The sequence below is a fragment of the Schistocerca gregaria genome, chromosome X (genome assembly GCF_023897955.1).
Source record: "Schistocerca gregaria isolate iqSchGreg1 chromosome X, iqSchGreg1.2, whole genome shotgun sequence".
Taxonomy (NCBI): Eukaryota; Metazoa; Arthropoda; class Insecta; order Orthoptera; family Acrididae; genus Schistocerca; species Schistocerca gregaria.
In genome coordinates, this window is record NC_064931.1 from 370,927,955 (window position 1) to 370,945,518 (window position 17,564).

The window sequence follows — 17,564 nt, forward strand, 5'->3', positions numbered from 1 at the left end:
CTTCTATATAGTAAGTCCACTGGATGTAGTCTATGTTGCGAGGTCAGATGCCAATTGCTCTCTAGTACTAATGCGGTATCGCCCCGCCCTTACAGCCAAGTCACGGTTCACTCTGGTGTTACGCGTGGCCGGCCCTGCCTTCGCGATACAGTTTCCGTCTCTAAACTGTCGCCACATCCGAGAAAAACAGAACGATTCACATTTAGCCATCTGATATAATCAGTTTGCGACTTTCCTGCTTCCATTCTTCCGATGTCCCTCCACCACAGATAGTAGTAGGCATCATCTTTGTCATACGGCGCTGTCTGTGTAGGCAGCGATTGTGGTTGTAGGACTACCCGGCGAACACTACTCCGCTTGCCACGTGCCCTGATGTCACTGTTTGCGTAGTTCTCCGTTGACCGGAATGCCATCTTTCGTGCAGAATACGATCGTACGATCGTCTGTTGCCAGATTGTGTGACTATATCGTGAATTAGACACAGCACGGAGAAACAGCTGTTTGTTGATTTGATTTTGGACACCGTTTTATACAGAGTGCTGTCTGAAGACAGTGATTAGTCAGGACATAACTACTGCCCACTGTGAGAATTAAACCTGTCTTGACACACAGCACTTTTCACGGTAATGAAAGAGTTTAATCAGAACCGAAACAATTTTTTTCAACATCCTAGTGATAAGGCCGTAAATGGGAATCCATTGGCATAAGCAAGTTTGAGAAATTAAGAATTTTTTTAATGACCCAGCACATGGGAATAAGCATGTGCTAAATGGTGAAGCTGGCCGGTTGTTCATGTGCTACTGTAGTAAATTTCTGGATAATTATTGAATGGCAATGAAACCACGAGTGGGTAACAAGGTCTTTGGCGTCCACCTCTAATGACAACATGAAACTCAAACTACCCCTCTCTATAAAGCAGCATAGACTTCTATCTCTGGCACATATGACGTCAGACAAATGTTGATGCAGGTTGAAGTGTCAGTGTACACTGTTCAGTGGAAGTTTTTCACCACAGGACTGCGCAGCAGTTGATCTCATTAAGTTTCCATCTTTTCTCAGTGCTGTCACCAATTATGGTTGCAGTCGGCACGGGATTGACACTGGAAAATGTGTTAGTTGGAAACATGTCACCTGTTCAAATGATTCAAGTTTCTTGATACACCAAGTACGTGCCTGAATACGCCGCCATCCAGCTGAATGGCTGCTCGGAACATGCATCACACTACAGATGCAGGCTAGAGGGGCGTATTATGCTACAGGGCACTCACCTTTGCTCCCACGGAACCTGTTTTAACTCTAAGCACCATGAAACTTTACTATTGTGGATCACCTGCATCCCTTCGTGCAGGATGTCTGGTCTGGAGGCCAAGACATCATCCAGCAGGGTATCTCTCCGTGTCAACTCCAGAATATTGTTATAGTGGTTTCAGGAGCATGGCTGAACTTTCATCTTTATCTTTGCCACAAAGATAACCTGGTTGAATCTGATGACACTTCTGGGCCACGATCAGGCGTTAGCTCCACACCCACTAACCACCTGCCCATTATTACCAGAATTGCGTGATTTGTGTACAGATACTTTGTGACACACAAGATTACCAGGGACTTATCGGATCCATGCCATGCATAGTAGCTGCTGTATTGCATGCCAAAGCAGGACCAGATTATCAATCATAAGCGAAAGTAACACTTATTCCATTTCATTGTGATAGAAATGAGAGTACATTACAATATCCCAAAGCTATCGTCTGCAACTGCAACTAATGGCACTACAGATGCGACCAGCGCCTCACGGCACAGTCTGTACGTATACCAACAACGGCTCACCAAAATATGCTGGTCTTTTTCAGAGTCAGACTTATCGGAAGCGTGCAGCGCCAGCTTTGACAGCAACAGCATTAGACTTGCAACACTACTCGCCTCTGCCTACCCCCATGTCCCCTGGAACGAAGCGCAGGTATTTATGTACTTGCAAGATGCCTTGTCACAAATCGGCTAGTTCAGATCACTGAGCCGCGGTTTGACCTCACCACATTCTCGGTTGTTCAAAACACAGCACCCCTCCCCCCAATATGGCAACAGAATGTCGACCCCACCCCCTCGTCAACAGTTTCATAACAGTCGTTACCGGAACTATCACCTCCACAGACCTCAGCAGACATCAGCAGACATTTCTCCGTGTATGGTATTTCTGATTGTACTTTGACCGACCGAAATAATCATCAGTGCCTGACATCCGGCCATACAGTCCACGTCTGGTCAATCTGCACACAAACTGAAGTGACCTTAGTGACTTACCATTTACCTTGCAGATCCTCTCCAGAATATGTATGCGTTTCCTTCAGACTTTCTTGAAGTTGCGTCCCTGATGACATTTAATTGTCGATTACTTCCATTTTTCGTGTTCCGTGTTTGGTATGAAGTGTGTTATTTGATACACCTAGGAATCATTTACCCTACGTTCAGGCTGCTTCTTCGAACACTTCAGTGAAAGTTGGTAATTCGTTCAGAAATTTCGTGCCACAGTTAATGGCGACAAAGTAATTCGCTAATTACACTGAATATATGTAAAATAGTTCTAATACATTTTCGGAACTTTAGTGCAATGTGGTTCAATTCAGAAATACTAAGTTTTATTATTTCAGTATGGCAAAGTACAAGCCGGACATACGCCGCTACTGCTTTCCTTTCAGCACCTTCTGTGGAAACAAATTGTGGTTCTAAAAACTCACCCACTCCTACCCTACCCCAAGAGAGGATTTTATTGCCTTTACCATTTTAAGACTTCACTGGAGGGTTGCAGTTTATGCCTGTTATCCTTCAGATAAAATTGTCAGTGCTCGTTTTCACAGGAAACAGACATCCCCGACGTTACACGTCTTGCAGCCAGTCGTTCATAGTGATCAACAAACTCATGGCCCTAACCAATCATCGCAACAAAGCTTATCCCACACTCTGGACACAAAATACGTGTTTCCACTACTATATGTTGTCACAATAACATTTATTCAACACTTGTCCCTTTCAGTATCGATTACCTATTAATCTTACTACTAACAATCATCCTACTAATAATCGAATCTACAAATCCTAATGATTTATTTTCTACATCAATCACATTTTCGTACAGTGTCCACTGCACACACGAGTTGTTGACTCCGCTCCCTCAGTAGCATCAACCGACGGTTCGCCTAACTGCCACGTGTCTGAGTCTGTACTTCACCTGACGTTGGTAACACCATAATCCCCATCGAAATACGTTCCAAATGCATCTTCTATTGAATCATCAATCTTAAAGAACTTACAATGTAGGATTTGTAGGAAGCAATATCCGAGAGTACATCGATCACACACAGGCTTTCAGGTCACAGCATTCAGCAGACTTATCTGGGCTATTAGGTATCACAGAGGTCATTTTCAGTTTTCACAGGTGGTGGTATTGATTCAAGTCTTGATACTACAGCAGTGAGCTGTACCATCCAGGTACCAGAACTTGTGCTTTACAATACTGCATAATAATTGGATCCTCTGATAAGACTATCACCAACATCGTATGGAACAACTGGTACTTTCCATTTCTGCAAAACGGATTCTGCAAACTTCAGGTTGTGCTGTTACAGACCACCACACTTTGAACAACTGAAAAAAGATCAGCTGCATCCAAAGTGACGGTCCCTGTCTTTTTACATTTCAGGTTCAGCCCCGAGATGTGTTAACATTTGTACATGACACTGCCGAAAAGGTAAACACACCGCAACTGCTACTGTTTATCGGTGACTATACAGAGGCCAGGGAAAACCATTGACTGTTCCAAAGGGGGTCAGCTGTCCTAGTGTGGACACTGTCTCGCGCGAGGCACCTTTGCGATCTGCTACAGGCTGCTGCTGTTCCTCTCCAATTTTCACATCATTGACGTCAGGCAGTAAGACATGCGTGGTGTTCCGATTTAATGGCACCCTCTTGTGGAAGAAATACTCTTCTCACACCCTTTAACTACATTGACGTGTCAAACTGAAGGACAGAAGTAACTTTCGCTTGTTTGATCACTGGTACGTCATCGACGTGGCGCTACCACGTCTCCAGTAATGGTGGAGAGATTCTGGATCATCAGACAACAGGGCTCTGCCATCTCGCCCTTATGGGAGGATGGAGGCGGGCAGGTTATCGCCTGCTACTACAGTTATCTACACTACTGATGCGACCGCCGTGTTGCTGTATCTTAAAGCCCCCACTGGCCTTAGGACACAGGCTGGACTGTAGTAACACAGCAGATGAGCAGAATAGTGAAGTCCGTCTGAGTTACACTCCAGCCGACTTCACAAACGTATGGCGCCAGTTTCATCATAGCACTTGCGTCGCCACAGGTGGCAACACTACTTGCCTCTGCTTATCACAAGTCCGATGGAGAAGGGCGTTGATATCAATCATACACGCTGGTACGTGAAAGATCGTCGGCCACAGGAAGGCCAGTTAAGTTCGCTAAGCTTCAATGGCTTCCCTACTCGCAAAATGCCCAGCAGTGCCAGCTGCAGCACTAACGGCGGAGGATCGTCACAGTAGCACCGCACCGAGCAGCCAGTTGTTACATCTGGAGCGTTCACAGATCTCAGCCTTACCAGACACGTTCTTTGGACCTTGTATAACGCCTGAATTTTGTGAAGTAATTATCAGCGCTAGATCTAAGATCAGACTTAGAACGAAGTAAATGTGGCCAGCCTCTACAAACGAGTTGAAGTCAACTCAGTTACTATTTATATTGTGGATCCTATCTAGGAGGATTGTGCGTTTCGTCCAGACAACCTTTCAATTGGGTCTCGGTGTACATTTACGAGGGTTGGAACTTTAATAGTGGCAACTATTTATTTACAGCTCCTGCAAAATAGATACGTCTTTCAAAGTTTTACTGACCTTCGAAGTAGTCACCAACATTGTGTATAACCCGTTGCCAGCGATGTGGAAGTAGGATACTCTTAGCAGTGCCAGTTGTGTTGACAATTCGAGTGGCGCGGTCATTGCCCGACGAACTTTTAGCAGTTCTGAAGTGAATGCCGTGAAGTGTTCCCTTCAGTTTAGAAATCGAGTTGAACTGACGAGGGATTAATTTAGGGGAGTTTAGTGGGTAGCATAGCAATTAGTAGCCCAATCAGTCAAATCATCAGCAGCTTGCACTCTACGTGCTTTAGCATTGTCCTGCAAAACGATGGTCAAGTCCTGATGAGAGAGTCATTTCTGTGTCTATGCTGTTCATTTTTGGAACACAACCTACGACCAGTCCTGGAATGCCAGTCTCCACAAACTGTTTCCCGTAGCTTGTTTGGGCAGCCTGTAAGCAAGTTCGTTGCCTGGGATTCCAACGTGTCCTGAGGTTCACACGACTACCACTGAACGACCGGACCGTTCCAGGGCATAGACGGACTCCGGAATGGTGGCTACCAAAGGATGATGAGAGTAGTACTGGTCGATAGCTCGTATGCCGCTCAAGGAGTCAGTACACAGAACAAACGACTCCCCAGGGCATGAACAGATGTTCTCAGCACCACGAGATATAGCCACCAGCTGTGCAGTGAAAACACTGCAGCCATCTGGCAAAGAATGCTTCTCAATATGTCCTCCATGGACACAGGCGAGGCGGACGTGACCATCAGCCATCGAGCCTTAGTGTAAATCACTTCATGGCCTCGGTACATGTAAAGAATCAAGATGAAGTGACAACGGAGGACCGCAGGGTGAACCGAGTCCTTTGGGCCATATGAAAGGTCCAGGCGAAGCCGCGGCTGAGATGAACGTCATGGAGGTGCACGGGATTGGACCTCGAGTATAGCTTGTGAAGGCAAGTACTCCAGTTCAGATAGAAGAGATCGGACGCAAACTTCAATCTTAAGCCCTGACCTGGGCCGCCGATGCGGGAGTGACTGCCGAGGGCGGGAAACGAGACTAATCCGGACGCTCAGGAGAACTACGAGTGTCTGCAGCGTAACTGGCGAAACTGACACAGTTGTGCGCGTCTGATGTGCAATGGAGGGACCCCAGCCTCCACCAGTACGCTGGTCACTGGACTCGTCCTAAAAGCTCCTGTGGCTAGTCTTACCCCGCAGTAGTGCACAGGGTCGAGTAAACGCAACGCTGAGGGCGCTGCCGAACTATAAACCACACTCCCACAGTCAATTTGGCTTCCGTCTCTTGATAAGATGGTGAACGTGAGCACGGAGCTACTTAAAGTCTACGGGGTGCTGCAGGGAAGGTTGCCGCTTATGCCACTGAGGACCACGCCTACACTTAAATTCCATCAGCGACTTCCGGCGACCACGAGGAGTCAACCTTACGCCGGGGGCACCCGGAAGAGCCTTGTATCGCGTTTTCCGCCCCCGTAACGATTGTTGTTACGTGCTCAACCATCACATCGACATTACCATGTGGGGGTGAGTCAGCGGTGACTGCAGAGGTGACTGCAGAGGTGAAGGTTTTACGGTCCACCTTGTTTAAAGCCCATCTGCACAGACATCCAAGGGCCCGACGCTGGGGCAGTGACAGGAAGGTAGGGAAGTGATCACTACCACACAGGTCGTCATGTGCTCTGCAGTGGGTAGATGGGATAAGTCCTGGGCTGCAAATGGATAAATCAATAGCCGTCTAGGTACCACAAGCCGCACTGAAATGTGTGGCGGCCCCAGTATTTAAGAGGCAGAGGTCGAACAGACAAGGTTTCGACGTCTCTGGCTCGGCCAGTGAGCGATGTGCGAAGCCACAAGGAGTTATGGGCATTAAAACCTCCCAAAAGTAGGAAAGGTTTAGCTAGTTGATCAATCAGTGCAGCTAATACATTCGGTGGTGCTGCACCATCTGGAAGAAATACTTTACAGGCAGTTATTTCCTGTGCCGTCTTTCTGACAGCATCATTTCTCTAATGCTGCAACTTCTAGTAGATATTGTCTGAAGTTCCATGCGGCTTTTCGCGGATGATGCAGAATACAGTGGTCATTTATATATATTGTGAAAAGCAATGGTCCCATAACACTCCCCTGTGGCACGCTAGAGGTTACCTTAACGTCTGTAGACGTCTCTCCATTGAGAACAGCATGTGTTCTGTTCGTTAAGAACTCTTCAATCCAGCCACACAGCTGGTCTGATGTTCCGTAGGCTCTTATTTTGTTTATCAGGTGACAGTGCGGAACTGCATCGAACGCCTTCCGGAAGTCGAGGAAAATAGCATCTACCTGGGAGCCTGTACCTAATATTTTCTCGGTCTCATGAACAAATGAAGCGAGTTGGGTCTCACACGATCGCTGTTTCCGGAATCCATTTTGATTGCTACAGAGTAGATTCTGGGTTTCATTAACGACATGATACGCGAGCAAACAACATGTTCTAAAATTTTACAACATATCGATGTCAGAGATATCGGCCTATAGTTTTTGCGCATCTGCTCGACGACCCTTCTTGGAAAGTGGAACTACCTGTGCTCTTTTCCAATCATTTGGAACCTTCCCTTCCTCTAAATACTTGCGGTACACGGCTGTTAGAAGGGGGGCAAGTTCTTTCGCATACTCTGTGTTGAATCGAATTGGTATCCCGTCAGGTCCAGTGGACTGGGGGGCTGTGCTCGTGAGGTAGGTGGTATGGGAATAACGGGGTGGAAGTGCCCCCACCATGAAAGGGGCAGGTGTAGCCTTCTGGCTCAGAGCCGACTGGAATTTGTTGAACTGATGGGGCTACAAATGTTTTCGTAGCGGCAGCGTGTGAGATGGTCATAGCCATGGGATGTAGGCGCTCATATTTTCTCTTAACCTCAGTGTAGGTCAGTCGGTCCACAGTCTTTTACTCCATGATTTTCCTCTCTTTCTGTAGAATCCTGCAGTCTGGAGAGGAAGTTGAACAATGCTTCCGCAGTTGACACAGATGGGAGTCGGGGCACATGGATTATTGGGATGTGATGGACATCCACAATCTTGACATGTGATGCTTTAAGTATAGCGGGAAGACATATTGACGCAACTTCCAGCACTTAAAGCACTGCATTGGGGAAGGGATATATCGCTTGACATCACAGCAGTCGACCATCACCTTGACGACCTTGGGTAAGGTGTCCCCATCGAAGGCCAAGATGAAGACACCGGTGGCAACTTTGTCCCTTGGCCCCCGATGGACTTGCCACAGGCAATGAACACCTCGCCGCACTACATTGGCAAGCAGTTCGTCGTTCGACTGCAAAAGAATGTCCCTGTGCAAATTAATACCCTGGACCATATTTAAGCTTTTATATGGCCTGATGGTAACAGAAACATCCCCAACTTGTAAGAAGTGAGCCAAGTCCGTGACTGGACAGACGATGCACTGACCCAGATACAGTTTTGCACAAGCCCTCCACCTCCCCCAACTTGTCCTCTAAACGCTCTACAAAAAAACTATGGCTTCATTGAAACAAAGCAGTCCCCCATCAGTTCTCGTATATACGAGGTACCGGGGTGAATAAGGTTCGCTGCCATCCTTCGCCTGGCGTTCCTCCCATGGTGTAGCCAGGGAGGAGAATGATTTAGGGTTATACTTTCTTACATCGTACTGAGACTTTGAACGCTTAGTGACTGCTGGTATTTGATCACCAGCAAGTGATCATGTTGTATACCTCATCACGCGTCATCCAACCTGATGCTACCCATTCCGACTAGAGACATTCCCCACAGGCGCCACCCAGCCGCAACGAAGGCCACCTGGCAGTACGGCCATTGCTGGGAGTCAAGATACCCCAGAATGACGGGTATCTACTCCCTGGCATACGTGGGGAGTTAACGGCGCAGGCATCAGCAGAGTGATCCCAGGGGGCTACAACCAACAGAGTACATTGTGGCCCCACTGTAACAGAATGGCTGACGTGCTGGATATCAGGCGTAAAGAAGTCCATGGTCATTGTCGGCGCAGAAAAGGACACTGCATAGTGCATGATGGAAAACGCACCCAGGAAGGCGTCCTCGCCCAAGAGATGGAGAATGAGCTGAACTGCAGTGCGACGACGAGAAATTGGGCTAAAGATCGAAAGTCACGACGGACACGATGAACCATGAAGACGCATTGGCTCGCTCATAGGGAAAATTTTGAAGAATGGAGGTCGAACCCTACAGAGGACCATCACATGAAGACCGAAACGTGTGAAACACTTTAGTTGCCTCTTACGACAGGCAGGAATGCCTCAGGCCTATTGTAACCCCCAGACCCGCAGGGGGAGTTTACATCAGGTTTATTTTTATGATTAAGTGTAGTAAGTGGTGTAACTTATCCAGGCGATACGAAATAATTATCTTGATTATCTGGTTTTAATGTAGGTAAACCACAGTATTCGAAAGTTTTCTTCAGAAGAAAGTCTGCCTTCCAGTGAAACGTCACAAAACCCTATTTCCTTTCAATAAGTAATAGTGAAATGGGTTTGTCGAGGACAATGAAACAAGCATATAATAAACATATCTCCATAAACCGATCGTTTCTCCGATACGGCATAATGCTACTGAGTCCACGAACTGAGAGTCCCCGAGGATCCAAGCTGCAGATATGCACTGAAGGGCAAGTATCCACATGGCTCTCGTTTACGTGAAGGTGGCCTTTAGTACGTCTCATAGTAGCCAGTAGATGGCAGAGAACAACCAGTCGTGTCCCGGATACATTAACAATCATCCACAATGCGTTTGCGGAATTTATGGACACCATCAACAAGGGCTGGAACATATCAAACTTTTAAATATTCCACATAAAACCCTGGCAAGCCATGATGCTTTCCTGGTAGCATTAGACACTACGAGTGTTTTAATAGGTGCATTATTTGCATTTTTCATTGTCCTCTACTATCCCCTTTAGTTTCTATATATGAGGAGACACCCCTTATATTTACATGTCAATATTTTTTAGGCAGCGTAAATCTGAGTTACAAATTATTTTATTCGTGATTAAGTCGATATATCATCATTGGAGAAAATTCTAAATTTGTCTTTACTGCAATATAATTACATTCGACACATTGTGAAATTCAAACACTCGATAACGAATTTTGCACTAGGTTTACATTTTTAATTACTCATCTTGACTCTCAGGAAATACGTTTCATTAATAGCAACGTATTGAGTATTTCTACGTCACTTACTTCTGTAGCCAGTCCAGAATCTGTTTTGCTGTTAGGCGCCCAGTTCTCCAAAAGAGATTTCTGGCGTGCGATTTCCAGCTCTCTCAGAAATTCTTCTGTGTCAGATGGCGGAGTGCTCCAGCCAACCTCTTTCTTTCCCTAGAGAAACGAAATTTATGTGATCTCATATTGCAAAAGAAGAGGTTTAAAGTAGTTTGAGAGATGGTAAGTTATTAGATCTTTTCTTAGACAGCAGTGTATACAAATTTACAGTTAACTGCACAAATATTTATGTAAGAAATTTAAAACGCAAATTTCAGAACAGATGCTATATTTACTGGTAAGACTGAAATAAGAGCACTTTTTGGCACACACTACCCAATAGAGACCCTAAAGAGCTCTAGAAAAAACACTACCATGCTCTGGGAAAACTCTAGAGGAAACGACTGTTACCTACCTACGAGTGAAACAAAAGATTTAAATTTCATCTGAGATGTTAACGTTTCGAAAAGAAATTGATAAATTAGCCCCAATTAGAGTCTTTTGAGACTTTTCATAATTTTTCAGAACACTTTATTCCAAGTTATTTGACTGTCTACGGACAGTTACTTTCTTTTCGAGGAAAATGCAAGTTCAGGCAGTATCTTCCTAAAAAGCCCACCAAATGAGGTATTAAGATATTTGCTTTGGTAAGTGCAAAAACTGCTTATACTCTTGGCTTACGAACTTATACCAGCACTCAGCCAGAGGATCCTTTCAAGCACAGCAATTTTTCCTACAGATGTAGTAATTACTCACGGTAATATTACTGATTACAAGTGGTTCAGCAGTATACCACTGTCTAACTAGGCACTGAACGACAAGGCACTGAACGACAAGGCACTGAACGACAAGGCACTGAACGACAAGGCACTGAACGACAAGGCACTGAACGACAAGGCACTGAACGACAAGGCACTGAACGACAAGGCACTGAACGACAAGGCACTGAACGACAAGGCACTGAACGACAAGGCACTGAACGACAAGGCACTGAACGACAAGGCACTGAACGACAAGGCACTGAACGACAAGGCACTGAACGACAAGGCACTGAACGACAAGGCACTGAACGACAAGGCACTGAACGACAAGGCACTGAACGACAAGGCACTGAACGACAAGGCACTGAACGACAAGGCACTGAACGACAAGGCACTGAACGACAAGGCACTGAACGACAAGGCACTGAACGACAAGGCACTGAACGACAAGGCACTGAACGACAAGGCACTGAACGACAAGGCACTGAACGACAAGGCACTGAACGACAAGGCACTGAACGACAAGGCACTGAACGACAAGGCACTGAACGACAAGGCACTGAACGACAAGGCACTGAACGACAAGGCACTGAACGACAAGGCACTGAACGACAAGGCACTGAACGACAAGGCACTGAACGACAAGGCACTGAACGACAAGGCACTGAACGACAAGGCACTGAACGACAAGGCACTGAACGACAAGGCACTGAACGACAAGGCACTGAACGACAAGGCACTGAACGACAAGGCACTGAACGACAAGGCACTGAACGACAAGGCACTGAACGACAAGGCACTGAACGACAAGGCACTGAACGACAAGGCACTGAACGACAAGGCACTGAACGACAAGGCACTGAACGACAAGGCACTGAACGACAAGGCACTGAACGACAAGGCACTGAACGACAAGGCACTGAACGACAAGGCACTGAACGACAAGGCACTGAACGACAAGGCACTGAACGACAAGGCACTGAACGACAAGGCACTGAACGACAAGGCACTGAACGACAAGGCACTGAACGACAAGGCACTGAACGACAAGGCACTGAACGACAAGGCACTGAACGACAAGGCACTGAACGACAAGGCACTGAACGACAAGGCACTGAACGACAAGGCACTGAACGACAAGGCACTGAACGACAAGGCACTGAACGACAAGGCACTGAACGACAAGGCACTGAACGACAAGGCACTGAACGACAAGGCACTGAACGACAAGGCACTGAACGACAAGGCACTGAACGACAAGGCACTGAACGACAAGGCACTGAACGACAAGGCACTGAACGACAAGGCACTGAACGACAAGGCACTGAACGACAAGGCACTGAACGACAAGGCACTGAACGACAAGGCACTGAACGACAAGGCACTGAACGACAAGGCACTGATACGTTGAAACGCCCCAGAAAACAAGAAGGAAATACTAAGAAGTTTTTACCTAATAAGGAAGGACCTCAATATTCTATGTTTGGTTTCCAAGAGAATTGTACGCTAGTTTCATACCGTCCTGAAGTTAATCAACTTGTTCTAATACCTATATTACATCATGATGATACCATTGATAGATACACGAGCTTCACTGAAACCAGAAATTTTAATTTTTTACATTGTGACCAGGACTGCACTTGATTTACTTGATCAACTAACTCAAATATAAGTTACGAAACACTTGTTGGTGGCCTATGAGAAGAACGGAGTTTCTGCAGAGGTTGGCCTGGCAAATTTTGAAACCTCAGATTCAGTACAGATCTGCTTTCCCTCAAATTCCCATTGAATTACGGCGGCGTGCACGTGTTCTACTGGGCATAAATTGAACAGTTACACCTCAAAACAATCCCATAGAATGTTCCGAAGGCAGTTGCTTCGTGTGGAAAGCAGAAAGACAAGTCAATTAGAAAATAATGTCGAATGTAAAAGATGACTATATGCTCATTTGCATACTGTATGTGTTAACTGTCCCTGAAATAAGCTATTGAAATATTTTTTGGAAATTTGTTTTATTTCCATCCCTACACACACACACACACACACACACACACACACACACACACACACACACACAGCAACTAAATAACATATGATGATAATTTAACGAGTAATTAAGAAACGAATAGGGGAGGGGAAAAGAGAGGAGACAGGAGTCCGTCACGCTCCTGACCCCGTATCGATACAGCTCGCGGCTACTGCCTAGTTAAAGGGACTTTACTACTGGTTCATCAGTCCATTTCGTGAGAAACACACAAAAAGCGAAAAAGTGAAGACTTGGCTGCCTCAAGAGGGGGAAGACTTACGGCGCCCCCCCCCCCCCCCCCTCCCCTCGCAACCGCTCCCAACACAAAGTGGAGTATTACAGTTGTGTAAAATCCGCTCTCTTTCTGGAAATGGAACATTTTGGTAGTGGCCGTCTCGTCATCCGCAAGACTGAGGTAGCCACGGTGCACTCGACAAGAACATGCACTATAATCAGTAGACTATAACAGGTGCAAATAGGACACTCCCGCCATACGACTCACCCACGATTCCTTCTTCGTTGGATGTGTAGTCGGCACAACACAATGGCATCTTTCCGAGAGTCCTCTAAAGATGTTCGCCACACGTCAGTGGACCGATTAATCGCTCTTTTTTGCGTAGTAGCTGTCGCTCCAATTCCCAGAGCCTCAAAAATTGCATCAAAGTTATAATCCTAAGTCTGTGCCCTGTATTTCAACGTCAAGTTGCGTAGTTGCGTCTTTGGTTAGACGGCTCAATGTCCAGATGAAGGTCACTAAATTTCCAGAGCTGTCCTGGATGTTTGCTACCGAAAGATTTAGGGTAACAGGGATATGCCCTTTAAAAAACAGGGATTGGCTGCAGATGAGGAAGTTCGTCGTAGCCAGGTAATTGATGTACTGCAAAGCCTGAGACATGGCCGCCACTCTTCATTTTATACATCGCTGGTAATCTGGAGGGTGCTTCCCATATCCCCTAGAATGTGCAAAAGCGTAACCAACGCTGTCGTGGACTTTCGATCCGTCCGTGTAGATGGACACTGAGTTAGAACAATCGTGGAGAGTCTAACGAAACAGATGTTTGAGAAGGGTAGGATCATCGTCGCCCTTGGAGCCACAAAATAGGTCCATCCGTACCACAAGACAGGATACACAGACCCCAAGGGGTGTCGAGAGGGAGCCCTAAAAACAAAGCCTGAAAGAGGCTCATAGGTCATTCAATAGATTTCGAGATAGATCCCAGTTGGTCTACACAGTTTTGAGCGATGCGCAAACTGAACTGTGTCTTATGGAACAGAGTTGAGTGACATGGGTGAATACTCATCCGACAGATTGTGACTGCGTAACAAGTCGGAAACTGATGTCTAACCCGGAGTGGTTTGACGCCGGCTTCCGCCACAAGACTGTCCAGAGGGCTCGTAGGGAGGCCCCTGTTGCCAAACGCACGTCCATGTGGTGAATAGCTTATACCAAGCTGCCGATCCATAGGTAACACTTGGGTAGTCCAAGCGGAATAAAAATCAGCACTTTGTAAAATCTCTGAAGTACTACGTGGTCTGCACCCCTAGAGGGTTTCCTAAGAAAACAGAGCATTTAGTTTCCTCATTCAAGTTGCCTTAGGTCAGCAGATATGCGGCAGGAAAGTTAGCTTGTTGTCAAATGCAATACATAAGAATTGAAAAGTTACAACTACTTGAAGTAACTTGTCACCAATATCAATTTCTGGGTGTAGATACACATGATGGAGTCGGCAAAAATGCACAATTCGTGATTATACAAGAGAAAATTGATAGCTGCAATTTAGGGCCCATTCATGTACTCTACAGACAGCCCCCTGAAGCTGGTGCTCAGCAGTGCAGTGATGCGGAGGCATAGTACAGGCAAAGATCATCCACATACAGCGAAGCGGAGACTGTGGGGCAAACTACATTTAAGATACCGTTGATGGCGATAGCGAACAGCATTACGCTCAGAACCGATCCCTGAGGGACTCAAGTTTCCTGTCTAGGTTGGTTGGTTGGTTGCTTGCTTGGAGTCAAACCTATCTAGGCCCCAAAAGTCGGAGAGATGAGATTCTGGATAACAATGGGTAAAACTGCGCCCGAGACCCCACTCCTGCAGTGAGTATGTGATGTCGCCAGGCGGTATCTAATGCCTTCTCCTATAGGTCAGGCAACACAGCAATACGATGCTGGAGATGGACTAAAGCATTGCCTGCTACAGATTTCAGGTGAACCACCATCTGTGACGGGCTGGAAAGCAGGAAAGCCACTTTGGAATCGGGACATACGTCTTCCAGCTGGAAGGCACCAACAAAGACGGCGGTTGACCATTCGTTCAAATAGCTTACACAGCCCCTCGTCAGCGATTGGCCAGCATTTAAAAATGTGGGTCCTTTCCCAGTTGCAGGAGAGGAATAATAATTACCTCGCGTTGTTGAGGGAAATTCTCCTTCCTACTAAATACGATTAAAAGACCCAAGCATAAATTTCATGCTGTCGGCACGAAAATGTTTCATCATTTGACTGTGGATTTTGTCGGGTCCAGGGGTCCGTATCTCTACGCACTGTTAAAGAGCTGCTGAAGACCCATTCACTGAAAGGGACACTATGACAGAACCGTGTCCATGGAAGGCGCTCGGCGAGAGGTTTCTGGGTCAGGAAATAATCATGGTAATAACTGCAAGCGGACCGATCAGCGAAGTGTGCTGCGAAATATTCTTGAAATACCACACGATCAGTGCAGATGTTACCACTGACAAGGATGCCAGGAACTGCCATGAATGGTGGATTGAACAGATGCGATGGGGCTTAGTCCATACTTGGGACGATGACGTGTGCGATCGCACAGGTGACATTGCTTCGGAAACACTTGCTTCTTTTTCTTTATTAAAACCGCTCTTTCGTCTAGGGTCTCACGAATGCTGTTACATTACAGGTAGAGAGACGGCGCTTGTGCCGTGTAAGCACCCTCCAGTGTTGCCTGTTAGCGGTGGCTTTATCTTTAAACCACCATGACACCAGCAGCCGTCGAGATGCGGTGGAGTACACTATTGATGCTACGGCAGCACGAATAACGGTACCAACAGTATCCTGTACCATTTAGTCGATATCCGTCACATGTATGGCTTCAGAAGTGACTAGAGGAGAAAGCCTGCCTGTCGGCTTTCTGAAGCGACGGAAGTGGAGCATGTTCCACATGCCTCAGTGGAGAGGGAGGGAACGATAGGGAAATGGACGCTGTCAAAGATCGCCATGTAGATGCCACTGAATCTGCTATAAGATACTCTGGCTGCAAACTGCGAGATCAACGGTTGAGTGTGTTCTGTGGGCCACAATGAAACTTCTTTTAGCTCCAGTGTTGAGTAGGCAGATGTCCAGCTCTGAAAGGAGGCGTTCTAGTACCCGGATCTCTTCCAGACAGTGTTGACGTTCCAGAAAGGATTATAGGCACTAAAGTCGTGCAAGTAAGAGGAATGGCGGAGGTTGCTGTTCCACTAACAGCAAGTGATAATGGGAATATCAGTCTAGGAGTAGATGAACATTACGTATTGTTATCTTAATTGACGGACACTAACAGCCACGGCCTTTAGTGCAGTGGTAAGGAGCACCTGCTCGCTGAAAATAGAGCGTACGAGGTAACAGACCCTGCGAGACGCTCTCTCAACATTAGCGCTGTTGGTACAGTAGGATTTGTAGTTTTTGTGAACAGGGAGATGTGTTGCAGTGAACAGTGTTTCCTGAAGTGCTATGCCAATCAGGGAACATGCAGCCAGTAAATGACGGAGTTAGGTCACATGGTGATAGTAGAGATTACAGTTCCATTGAAGGAGCGTTTCAGTCAGGTCGGAGAAAGTGGCGAATGGAAAAGATGGGTGTGATTTCTTCGCTACTAGGTCGCAGTCAGCCAGATTGTGAGATACATCGTCAAGATGCATAGACCACCTGTTGAGGAGTGGGGGGACGAAACATTCGAAAACGCAAAGTAGTTTATTTTTGTGCTTACTTTTATTATCCTTGCAAGACTTCAACTTTTTGGAAGATTTTCCCATTTTAACTTCCGGCAGAGAAGATTAGCGTACTTTTCTTTGGTCCACAGCCTGTTGGTTGGTTTAAGAGAGTTGGGGGGGGGGGGGGGGGGGGGAGGTGAGGGATCAAACTACGAGGTCATCCATCCCTTGTTCCGAAGGAAACAATGCTACAAGCGTGATAATGAGACAATCAGACTTCCAATACGAAACAGAATGAAACGAAGATCCACAACGACTGAAGGGCAACAAATAAATGGGCAAAAGGAGACAAGAAAATCACAGACGCAAGAAAAGGATGGAAGAGGTTAAAGCAAGAAAGCAGGTACCCATGGCTGGCTGACCATGAGGATAAGAAGGAAATGCCAGCCACTATAACACATTAAAACCTCCACCCTGAAAGCACTAGGGTGGAGGACACACTGGGACAAAGGACATATGCTAAAACTTAGAGCAAATGGTAAATCTTACCCTCACGAATAAAACGTAAAACTAAAGCTGCTGTTGAGCGCTGTCGCCCAGCACTAAAGGTAGGGTGCTGGGAAAGTTAAAAGTAGTCATTCGTGAGCCACAGCAACACCCAAGTGCGTCCTCACGACGTAGGAGGTAACCATGCGTGAGCCTACACA

General features: G+C 46.5%; 1 protein-coding gene across 1 annotated transcript in view; it reads right to left on the reverse strand.

The window, feature by feature from the left end:
- Positions 1–17,564, reverse strand: part of LOC126298374 (uncharacterized) — a gene marked incomplete in the record, with an annotated part of 141,431 nt that overhangs the window by 44,634 nt on the left and 79,233 nt on the right. Inside the window, 1 exon segment of the mRNA XM_049989680.1 lies at positions 10,124–10,261. Within this exon segment, the coding sequence (XP_049845637.1) occupies positions 10,124–10,261 (138 nt within the window).